General features: G+C 31.9%; 2 protein-coding genes across 2 annotated transcripts; both read left to right on the forward strand.

Annotated features, from left to right (window-relative positions):
- The first annotated feature begins 135 nt into the window (after positions 1-135).
- LOC123691581 (proton-coupled amino acid transporter-like protein pathetic) lies at positions 136-4431 on the forward strand. The gene is made up of 8 exons (XM_045636035.1): positions 136-560; positions 1184-1334; positions 1622-1743; positions 2170-2254; positions 2338-2582; positions 2868-3080; positions 3697-3866; positions 4090-4431. The coding sequence occupies exons 1-8, from the start codon at positions 478-480 to the stop codon at positions 4338-4340; spliced, it is 1320 nt and encodes a 439-aa protein (XP_045491991.1). The 5' UTR covers positions 136-477; the 3' UTR covers positions 4341-4431.
- A 277-nt stretch (positions 4432-4708) lies between these two features.
- On the forward strand, positions 4709-11103 carry LOC123691582 (proton-coupled amino acid transporter-like protein pathetic). Its single transcript, XM_045636036.1, has 8 exons — positions 4709-4933; positions 5397-5547; positions 5714-5835; positions 6233-6317; positions 6563-6807; positions 7900-8112; positions 8380-8549; positions 10837-11103. The coding sequence occupies exons 1-8, from the start codon at positions 4851-4853 to the stop codon at positions 11085-11087; spliced, it is 1320 nt and encodes a 439-aa protein (XP_045491992.1). The 5' UTR covers positions 4709-4850; the 3' UTR covers positions 11088-11103.
- The last annotated feature ends 1489 nt before the right edge of the window (positions 11104-12592 follow it).

Genomic DNA, 12592 nt, shown 5'->3' on the forward strand with positions numbered 1-12592 from the left:
ACTAAGTATGGATAAAATCCTATGCATGTTCAGAACAATTCATAAAACAATCATAATTTTATCGGCGACCATTTCATACACTGTCATTACCTTCACGACAGATCTATTGTTGTATGATTTCATACGATATTATTCAGTTATCACTTATCACCAAACCTGAGCGCTTCCGACACCTTATTTAATGAACTATGTTTATGAAGAATGTCGTTGAATATTTAGACAAACCGTGATTGGCTTAACATTTTTATCTAAGTCTTAAACTATAAAACACCCGCATTGTTTGCTCACTGTAGGCTTCGAGTGTCAAACAAGGGTAAGGTTGTAATTGTAGGCTATTTAGATTTAACTTTAATTGAAGTGTTTTAAATTATTTACTGAACTATACGACGGATGGAATTGTACATTAATTTTATATTAAATGGTTCCTGTTAATTAAAAGTGAAACTGTTCTGTTAAAGTGAAGTGTATTTTTACATTATGAGTGTGACAATAGAGAAGGTCGATTGTAAGGAAAGTGAATACAATCCGTATGAACATAGAAAGGTGTTAAAACCTAGTTCGTAAGTTTTTAAAATTAATTCATTCTGTTTTACAAACATTTATTATTTTCATCCATGACACACTCGTCATTCATGTAGGTATGTAGGTATAACCTACCTATTATGACATTCTATACAAAATGTAATATAATTCTTAATACTTACACATTCTTTATTTATACTTATATACATACAGCTTTATTATAGCTTTCCACCCGCGGCATCTCCCGCGCAGTCAAAGAAAAACCCGCATAGTTCCCGTTCCCGTGGGATTTCCGGGATAAAACCTATCCTATGTCCTTTCTCGGGTATCAAAATATCTCTATACCAAATTTCATGCAATTTGGTTCAGTAGTTAAGGCGTGATTGAGTAACAGACAGACAGACAGAGTTACTTTCGCATTTATAATATTGTAGTATGGATTCTTTAATTTATATTTTCACTAGCGGTCCGCCCCGGCTTCGCCCGTGGTACATATTAACGTTTTCTCTACATAAGAACCATCCTCGTACTTCAAGGAATATAATAAAAAAAGAATTATCGAAATCGGTTCAGCCGTTCTCGAGTTATGGAATTACAACGAAAAGTGGCATTGATTTTTATATATTAGATATTCAACAACAAATGTCATAAATCATTTCAGAGACGTAAGGGCTACCGCAAACATAATAAAAGCTTCATTAGGTTCAGGACTATTAGCTGGCCCTCTGGCATTTTCAAATGCTGGATGGGGTGTTGGAATTATAGGAACAATTATTGTTGGTGTCATTTGTGGACATTGCATTCATATTTTGGTAAGTAAATTTGTATAGAAGCCTCAATAAACTCCTTGTTTTAATGACTAGTTAAAACATTTGTGATTTTTTACAACGTACCCATTTTTCATCAAAAATATAATGTAATTTTATTTATAATTGATTCCCGTTAATAGCCTTCTCATTTTGTATAAAAAGCAATGGAATTTACAATTTATTTTGTAGCTTAAGACATTAGAGTTTTATATACGAACATTTCTTCCTGAAAACATTAAAACATATTATTATTGAACAAACATGTCTAACTTTTTACTTATTTCTTAAAGGTAAAAACGTCTAGAGGTTGTTGTAAAATCGAAAAGAAGCCCCAACTAAATTACGCTGAAACTTGTGAATCTGCATTCAATAATGGACCTAAATGCCTTCACAGATACTCCAAAGCAGCGAGGTATTGCATTAATTACTAGATAATATTACTTTCTTTCAATTTCCTGTCCCTATTCATTCAATTCACAATTTAAACATTTGTTATCAAGCAATAATTATTGTAATTTCGTACGTAAGTTCATATTATGACTTCATTGTTTTCTTTAACATAGCTCAATAGTGCTACAAAATAATGTACTTGTGGCTAATATCTATATTTCGATTACATATAATAAAATTGATAAATTACATTAAACGATACAAATTAACTTGATCAAATAATGTCCAAAAAAATAATAACAAAGCTATAGCCGAGACATTATTTATAATATGTTAGTTTTACACTATATATAACTTTCTGATACGATGTTGTTTAGTTCCTCATTCTCATTGCAATGCAATGTATAATACAGGTATAATCATTAATAAAGAATTCATAACATTTCAGTATTTTCGCCGAATTTTCACTTCTATCAACATACGTAGGTGTGTGTTGTATTTATACAGTTTTGATATCGGATTCTATCAAACAGGTTGGCAAATTTATATTGCGTTTAATTATAATTTAATTTACATTGTGTTGTTTTCGTTATTATAAAACAGTGCCTTTTTTCAGCTTGTTGACAGATATGTTCCCGGCGTCAATTTATCTGTGGAATACTACTGTCTCATCATATTAATACCACTATGCCTGTTATGCCAAGTGAAATATTTGAAGTGGCTCGCTATTTTCTCAATGCTAGCAAACTTTTTCTTAGTAGCAACATATCTTATCTGTCTTTATTATATATTTGGGGATGAAATCAACTTTTCAGATAAGAAAGTTGTCGGTGACCCGGCCAGATTTCCGGCTTTTATATCGTAAGTTGAGAAAGGTGACTCAGTTCTTATGATTTTGCAATTATAACGGTCGATCAATTTTAATACATTAATTATTGATAATTTCAAAATTATTCATCTACTTTAAACTCTCTCATTAAAGCAAGAAGAATGTGTTATCTTTTTTCTTATAAATCTGCACAACAATTAACATATTATTAAATATTTATATAAGAATGAAATAAAAAAGCACTATATTACGTTAATAGTAAAATCCGACCTAGATTTAAAAAATGAAATTTTATTAAATAAACATAAATTCCTCAGGACCGTAATTTTTGCAATGGAAGGCATCGGCTTGGTCATGCCCGTAGAGAATGCTATGAAGAAACCACAACACTTTCTTGGATGTCCTAGTGTATTGGTGGTAGCGATGTCGGCTATCGTATTCTTTTATAGTACATTGGGTCTATTCGGTTACTTTCGTTATGGAGACCTTGCAAGAGGATCCATAACGCTAAATCTCCCCATTGACGACTGGTAAATATGCTTTTAGTTCGTTGATTTCGTTCGTTCATTCATCAAATTCTAAACACCATTATCATTTTATCCTAAATTTATTAAATGAAAATAACTATATATCTTATGATGAAAATAGTTTTCAAACTAATAGAATTTGGTATTATTGTTTCATGTAGTAAAGACATATTTATTGGACATACAAGCTTTGAAATATTATCTTTCAATAGTTCCCTTTTTATTATTCGAAACAACAAAATTAACAGAAAATAATATGTATTAAACAATAACTTTCTAACTGTAATCTCAATTACGTCTTCATTGTAACTTTAAAGATACCGCTGTTGTAATAGAGCTTAATGCTAATATCGATAACCTATCAAACACTCGATTTGTTAAGCTTGTTTTTACTATACTGTACCCAGTAATCGCTTTTTGAGTGGGTTATTATGATATTGTGTAGATTTAATAAATATGCTATTATGTAATAATTAATATTCCTGTAAGAGCTGATATTTGTTCAATCAGTTTATTCGTAGTTAATTATTAATTTCACTTTACATTAGATGCCGTTCACTTTTCTTTTATGTCTATATCTTTACATTAAACCCAATCTTATTTGACATTTTCCTTTCAGGGCCGCTATATTTGCTAAAGTTTTCATCGCCTTGTCTATCTTCTTCACGTATCCCTTACAATTTTACGTAGTCTTTGATATATTTAAGAGATACACCGATTCGTTTATTGGGGATCGTTATAAGAACATAGCTGATATTGGAGGACGGACTATAGGAGTTTGTTTTTGTGGTAAGTTCATTTTCAACTATTATAATTATTCTATTGTCAACATACATTATAAATGTAACGCTACCATACTTATTCAAAAGAAAGAATGGCGACGGGTGGTGTTTATAATCATGAAAAATTAACATATTGATTGAAAAATAACCTTCGAGGTTATTGTTAACTCTAATTTCCAATGTTAAACTTATATGGTATAAATTGATCATAGAAATATTATTTCTTTCAGTCGCAATTGGTGTGGCATTGCCTTTACTGGAACAAATCATCAATCTCGTTGGCGCCTGTTTCTACTCCATCCTAGGACTTGTAATCCCTGGAATAGTCGAGACTGTGTTCCGATGGAACAGTCTTGGAACCTTTAAATGGGTCCTAGTAAAAAATATATTCATTGTTTTATTCGGTCTCGGAAGTTTAATATCAGGATGTACAGTCACAGTTCTTGACATCATCGCCATATTAAATAGCAAAATGGAATAGTAAATATACCTAGTTATTAATTTATATTATTTCTTAGACAATATGCATATCCGTGAAATTATTGTAATTTATTAAAGTATTGAACAATTTATACTATGTCGTTTAATTTAAATACCTAATATAAAGTTTAAATAAAACATTATTTATACAAGTGTAATTGCCCATTTACAACATTTTTAATAAATAAGAGTACACATAATAAGAATAATATAAATAAGAGAACATTGCTAATTCATACTTGTTCAAATTTTGTAAAGATAGTTTTAACATTTCATACTGCATACGTTATAGGGTTCCAGTATTTATCTCATTGTTATCTACGATTTAAAACTGAGATTATAACTATAAAACACTTATGTTTAAACAAACCTTGTCATTCACCAACAACCTCGAATCGGAATTAATTCTTGCTTCTATATTATTGTATTTTAAGAGCGATTTTCTTATGAAAGCACGCGCATTCTATAATCGTGAAACGAAGGATAATTAATACCTTGCTCAAGTGATAACATGAGTGTACCTAATGATGCGGAAAACACGCAAGAGAAGGAATATAATCCTTATGAACATCGACAAGTCAAAAAGCCTAACTCGTAAGTCAATTTATTATAATTGAAGCAACCTTTATAACACTGTAATAGGTATAAATTAATGTGAAAAAATTGACATTTGATGAGGATCTTTTCCATAATGAACCTTTGATGTTCTTGCGAATAATAACAGAGTTAATCTTTGATTATATGAAAGTCTGTTTTAGAGCGTCACATTAAAGTGTGTTTTTAGAATTTAGATTCATACGTTTTTTCAATTTAAACAACCTAGCATGCACTTTAGGTTTGTAGTTGTACCTACAAATTGTGAATACGAATACTATTGCAAAACAGTGCATTGCATTCTACCTACCCACTATGTTTCTATTTTATTATTTAGTCCTTATAACATTAAGTAATTTTATAATATTTATAAATTTAGAAATTAATTCAATGTTAAATGGCATGACACAAATACAAAATGTATACCAAGACGTTATATTGAATACCTATAACTTAATTTCAGCGATGTACGATCCTTGGCAAATTTATTGAAAGCTTCGCTAGGATCAGGGATCCTTGCTATGCCCCTTGCCTTTTCCAATGCAGGATGGGGCTTTGGCATTGTTGGAACAATAATAGTAGCATTTATTTGTGGTCACTGCGTTCACATATTTGTAAGTAGTCTTCTATCAAAATTCTCAAAATTAGTTAAATTTAAATTAGTCAATCAATTACTGCAGAATAATATTATAAAAGTAGGTATTTGTGTCCATATTTAATATACCTAAATATTTAAAAATTGAACAATCGTATTTGTGTAATTAACTTGAAACATTTCAGGTTAAGGTATCTCGTGGATGTTGTAAAGTTCTTAGGAAACCTTTATTAAATTATGCTGAAACTTGCGAAGCAGCATTTTCTATTGGCGATAAAAGAATTAAACCCTTTGCTAAATTTGCTCGGTAAGTAATAAGTTTTCTATGCAAGCATTATTTGTAATCAGCTGTATGTTTTTTTGTTTCATTTTTAAATAATAATGTCTGTTATCTCTGTACGTTTACGTAAATCATAATAATCAGATGAAACTAAATAAGACATTCAGTACCTAAAAATACAGAAATTTTAACCTAACGCGACTGAATTTCAGAATAAAATCTTTAAATTCGAAATGATAATGAGAGTAGGTACTGGTACATACTTTCAGTGAAGGCTGTATGCCAATGTCATATTGGATAATGGATATAATATTCTAACCTACTATCAATATCATGACGTTTAAACCAACTCGTATGTTTTCGTATGTTTTTTGTATCAAATAGGTAGGTATATTTAATTTATTCTTAACGTTATATTTTTCAGAATATTTGCAGAGGTAGCACAATTACTCACTTACTTAGGTGTATGTTGTATTTTTACAGTATTGATAGCCGATTCAATTAAACAGGTACCTATTTTATATATTTATATCCTAACTCAATAACATAGAATATATTTATATTCAATATTTTGGTCTATATCTTTCTCTATTATTTGTACATTGAGCATTTAAATCTGAAAATATATTCTATATCTAATATACAATAGATTTATAGTGTTACAACTATAAATCCTTTTTTTTTTCTAATTTATAATCTTAAAAAAAGTAAATTTAAATGTACCTACAAAAATATATTTTGGTTATCATTTCAGCTCTTCGATAGATATGTGCCAACAATTATTCTGCCAGTCGAATATTATTGCTTAATCATACTAATCCCACTTTGTTTGATGTGCCAAATTAGATATTTGAAATGGTTAGCCCCATTTTCGTTGGTTGCTAACGTTTTATTGGTCGCCACGTTCGCAATATGCATATATTATATCTTCAAAGATGAAATATCTGTTGCGGATAGGAAAGTTGTGGGCCCAGCAGCGCGACTGCCGGCTTTTCTTTCGTAAGTATAATTTTAAACGTGTGTGTAATTTTAGAGGAAGGTAAATTACGATAATTGCAAAATAGTTTGGAAAATCTAAAAGTGCACGCCTCATAATCTCATCCTTTACAATAAAATTGATTATTTATACACTATAAATATAAAAAATAAATAAAATAAAACAGTTGGAAAAGTAAAGAAAGCGGTACCGTAATAATTGAGCTATTTTTCTTGTGGCCCCACCTAGATGTGAAACTGCGCAGGTTTAAGGGACTGACTACCAACTTATTTTTTTAAACCTTGGCTTATAGTATAAAGAATCGAGTTTATAATGGTGAATTTTGAGTACACTATAAATATAAAAAAAAAATAAAGAATATATATAGATATACTAAAATTATGCAGAACAGTCGATATTTTTTTTGTTTATTTAATAACAATTAAACCACATCGAATCAGACCCTGAAAAATGAAAGGGTTCTATTCCTGAGCATACTCAAGCGTAAGAGAAAAAAAAAGACTCGATTAGTAAAGTATTTCGGTCGCTATCGTGTTAACAAGAAAATCCTCCGCACATACAGACACACGGACGTCCAAGACAGAACTTTTTTAAACTGTTTTTTAACTAGTTTAAATAACAAAAATGACATCAAAAATATCATGAATGTTAAAAATAGTGTTATTTCTTAATATGTGTGTATGTATTATCTTACAAGTGCAATGATTACATAAAGACATTTTAAGTTTGAAAAATCAGATGTTTTACGCGAAGTGACAGTAGTACCCACCTCAACGCTTCGCTTATGAGGCGTGCAATAGTAAATACTATACAATTAAGAATCAATGTTTCGTGTAATAACTAAACAAATAATAGGTTCAATTTTAATGGGCAGGGACATTTAAAAATTGAATTATTTCTTTCATATTTACAAACAAATAAGAACAATCAAACAGTTAAATTAAATTTTCTTTCTACCATTTTCCTAATTTACTCATTACCGAGTCTAGTTATTAATACATAATATGCACTCAAATGACATACATTAGAACCTCAAATCGTTTTTGAGATACAAACCAATAAATATACACATCAATTATAACATTAACAATTAGTACAGTGATCTTCGCAATGGAAGGCATCGGTGTCGTGATGCCGGTAGAGAATGCCATGAAGAAGCCGCAGCATTTCCTTGGATGCCCAGGCGTGCTGGTGATAGCCATGACGTTCATCATGGTTCTATACTCCATCCTGGGGCTGTTTGGATATTTAAGATATGGCGATGAATTGAGGGGCTCGATTACGTTGAACTTGCCTATTGATGATTGGTATGATTTTTTTTCATGGATTTAAGGCTGATGATGTGTAGTGTTATAATATTTTGAAAATTGAAAATATTAAATACTTCAATGGCTTAAAAAAAACGGATATTATATTGAAGTTAGAGTTTTATGGATTTTATTGTTAACCATAACTAAAGAATAGTTCTAGAATGCTATTAGTTTATTTTCTGGTAATTGGATTAATTTAGCTTTATACTAAACAAAATTTTATATACGTACTTTTAATCAAATTATATAATATACACTTTTCAGGCCAGCCATTTTTGCCAAGATTTTTATAGCACTCTCTATATTTCTTACTTATCCATTGCACTTCTTTGTCGTTGTTGGTGTTCTAACAAGATTTATTGAACCTCACATACGAAAGGAATATAGAAATATGACACAAATATTTGGCAGAACCGCTGTCGTGCTTTTTTGCGGTAAGTTTACACGAAGGTGAAAGAATTACCGTTATTTCGAAAAATCCAGTTTATGTCATGTTATATTGCTTCATTAAAAACATTTTAAAACTACTCAATGTATTATTATAAATTAAAATAAAAGAATTATTTCATTCCATGAGAACGAAATAAGACGCACATTACCGTCTTTACCAAAGGGGCACAGGGGGCCAGTGCCCAGGGCCCCCCATCATCTGGGGATGAACACGACGAACATGATGAAACACGAACACGAACACGAACACGAACACGAACACGAACACGAACACGAACACGAACACGAACACGAACACGAACACGAACACGAACACGAACACGAACACGAACACGAACACGAACACGAACACGAACACGAACACGAACACGAACACGAACACGAACACGAACACGAACACGAACACGAACACGAACACGAACACGAACACGAACACGAACACGAACACGAACACGAACACGAACACGAACACGAACACGAACACGAACACGAACACGAACACGAACACGAACACGAACACGAACACGAACACGAACACGAACACGAACACGAACACGAACACGAACACGAACACGAACACGAACACGAACACGAACACGAACTCGAACACGAACACGAACACGAACACGAACACGAACACGAACACGAACACGAACACGAACACGAACACGAACACGAACACGAACACGAACACGAACACGAACACGAACACGAACACGAACACGAACACGAACACGAACACGAACACGAACACGAACACGAACACGAACACGAACACGAACACGAACACGAACACGAACACGAACACGAACACGAACACGAACACGAACACGAACACGAACACGAACACGAACACGAACACGAACACGAACACGAACACGAACACGAACACGAACACGAACACGAACACGAACACGAACACGAACACGAACACGAACACGAACACGAACACGAACACGAACACGAACACGAACACGAACACGAACTCGAACACGAACACGAACACGAACACGAACACGAACACAAATTCAAATTCAAACACAAACACACACAAATTCAAGTTCGAACACGAACACGAACACGAACACGAACACGAACACGAACACGAACACGAACACGACCACGAACACGAACACGAACACGAACACGAACACGAACACGAACACGAACACGAACACGAACACGAACACGAACTCGAACTCGAACACGAACTCGAACACGAACACGAACACGAACACGAACACGAACACGATTCTTTGGCAAGATTATAATTTATAAGATACCAAAATCGTTGAATTACTCCATGACGTTACGGTATTGTTATGATGAGACCATGAAATTTTACTCTCAACGCGCATAAAGAAGTTTTACTTCAAAAATAATATTTTTGAAGTGACTGTTACTAGGAACTGTTACTAGGAAATTTTTTTTTCCTGTTTTTCGTGATTTTTACCGAAACGGTAAGTTTTATCATAAATAACAACTTTTACCCAAATTGTAGATCATATAATCATCTATACAAAAGAATCAATACATTATTTTCCTAAGATATAGCTTTCTTCCATTTTCTAAGATATAACGATTTATAAACTCATCCCATCCTTATACCTAATATTCGAACGTTTCTTAAATCACTTCACACCCAAATGATTTTATGATAAAACTTATCGTTTCAGCAGTAGCGTTTCAAATGAATTATATAAAAATAAATAGCGGTCCGCCCCGGCTTCGCCCGTGGTACCTACATGTTTAAACTATCCTATCTCTCAAGTTGGATCGAACTGCACATGGTGTGCGAATTTTATTATAATCGGTTAAGTGGTTTAGGAGTCCATTGAGGACAAACATTGTGACACTAGATTTATATATATTAAGGTAAGGAAAAAAAGTTTCCTCAAAAAATATTATAATAAAAGATTGGTCAGAAGTAACTTTTTTGTAAAATGTAAGTCTAAAAAAATGGAGCAAAAATTTTACATAGTTTTCTCATTTCTTATTACTTCTTTTAGTTTCAATTTAGAGCAAAAACATATATATTTATGGGAAAAAATTTGTATACCTAGTTTGGTTTCAAAGGGCCCCCATTTCTTGTGTGCCCAAGGGCCCCGGCATAGTCAAAGACGGCCCTGAAGACGCACCAGTAATTAATAAACTGGTAAATCCAAGAGATAATATTAAATCACTTCTTCAGCACTTTAAATCTAGTATACCTACATAAATAAACGCTAATCACCATGTTCATAGCTTCATTCGACAATTCTATGTTTTCAGGTGGAATCGGAGTAGCGTTACCAATGTTAGAACACATAACTAACCTAGTAGGAGCTCTGTTTTATTCAACACTAGGACTTATTATTCCAGGAGTGGTAGAAACTATATTCAGGTGGGAAGACCTTGGGAAATATAACTGGATCTTATGGAAAAATGTTCTGATTGTCGTATTCGGTGTATTTTGTGCAATTTCTGGATGCACTGTCACTGTCCTCGATATTATTGAAAAACTTAGGAAAACAACAGAATAAAATATTTCCTTGACCTTGTTATTGTTTCATTCGTAGAAAATACGATGCTAAAATTAAATTTTACTCATAACGTATGGTTGGCCTTTAGAAAGTACTTACTCCTTTATAAAATGCAAGAGCAATGTCGCCAATATAAGTTGTTTCTATTCTGTTGTAGAACACAAGATATAATCAGAAATTGAACAAAAAAAAGTATATCAGTCTTAAGTTTTCTTAAGCTTACTTTAAATGTGTTTTCAAACATGTAAGCTATGTCAAGGTCCTTATAATCGTTTATCTTTATTGTACGTTACATTAATAAAAAAAGATTAACAAATTCACTTATCTTAAAATATTTAGTTCAAAAATGTTTTTAATTTGTTTACCTTTGTTTCAAAGGTAGCCCCTGCCATAATAATGATAATTATTATAATACGAGTGATTGAAAACATAAACTTTGATATAAATCATCGAACTCCGGTGGTTCGATAAATAACACTGGCCAGAATCATAATCCTGAATTCAGAACAATTTAGAAGAGTCGATTGACGATTCATAATCTTAATTTAAATGTTTGTGAGTTCACTCTATAGAAATGTACAGAAAGATGTGCGTTCTTAATTCAAAATCCGGTATAGAATTCAGGAGAATCTGAAAAAAATCTGAAATTTCCGAATCGGTGGTAAATTATAATTTTTCTGTATTTTGACGATTCAAAAGAGCTTCGAAACTATACCTAAGTCTAGTTGAATAGATAAATGTATGAGTTTTAGTTATGAAATGTTTGAGGTTGAACAGTGAAATTGTATGCAATTTTAGAGAACATTTTCAGATCAATTGATCATTCATATTGTTATCAAAACATAGACTGAATAAGCCAAGTGCGTAGCGAATCGTAAAATGTTGACAGAGTTAGAATAAAATTCGCATTTATTGTAAGACTCGAGGCTATCCAAAAATACACACTTGACACTCCTCTTAATCTTTATAATTATCCTACTACATGAAAATGACATAATCCCGCAATAATTTTATTGTAATCTTTAATGTGTATGTATTTTTAATTGAGATTTTGATTTACAGAATAATGCCTATAATTAAGAATTAAAATCAAGTCTCAGCGAACGCACTGCATAATCTCCAGCCGTGAAAGCATAACTAATGTAGTCTACACATGATTAGAGATTTATTTTGAATTTTAGATGCCTAAATGAACGAAACTGATTTCTGTTAATCAGTTGTAAATACCCTATTTTAAATTTCCTTAATGATTACTGTAATGAAATGAATAAATTCTACCCATAAACACCATTTCCTTTCGACTTTTCTTAAACAATTTTTTGCTTTAAAAATTATATCACGAGTGCTCTTCATTGTTTTTTCTAGTTTTTCTATTCTTATTAATTTATGTTTCCCTCGTTTACGGACGGCACGGCACGCGCCGAGTTCAATAAGTAAATATTAATTACTAGTTTAATCGAAGGTAGGTAACTGGTTAAGTGACTTCAATTTGAATAATTTACAAG

This window comes from Colias croceus, chromosome 5, assembly GCF_905220415.1.
Source record: "Colias croceus chromosome 5, ilColCroc2.1".
Classification (NCBI taxonomy): Eukaryota; Metazoa; Arthropoda; class Insecta; order Lepidoptera; family Pieridae; genus Colias; species Colias croceus.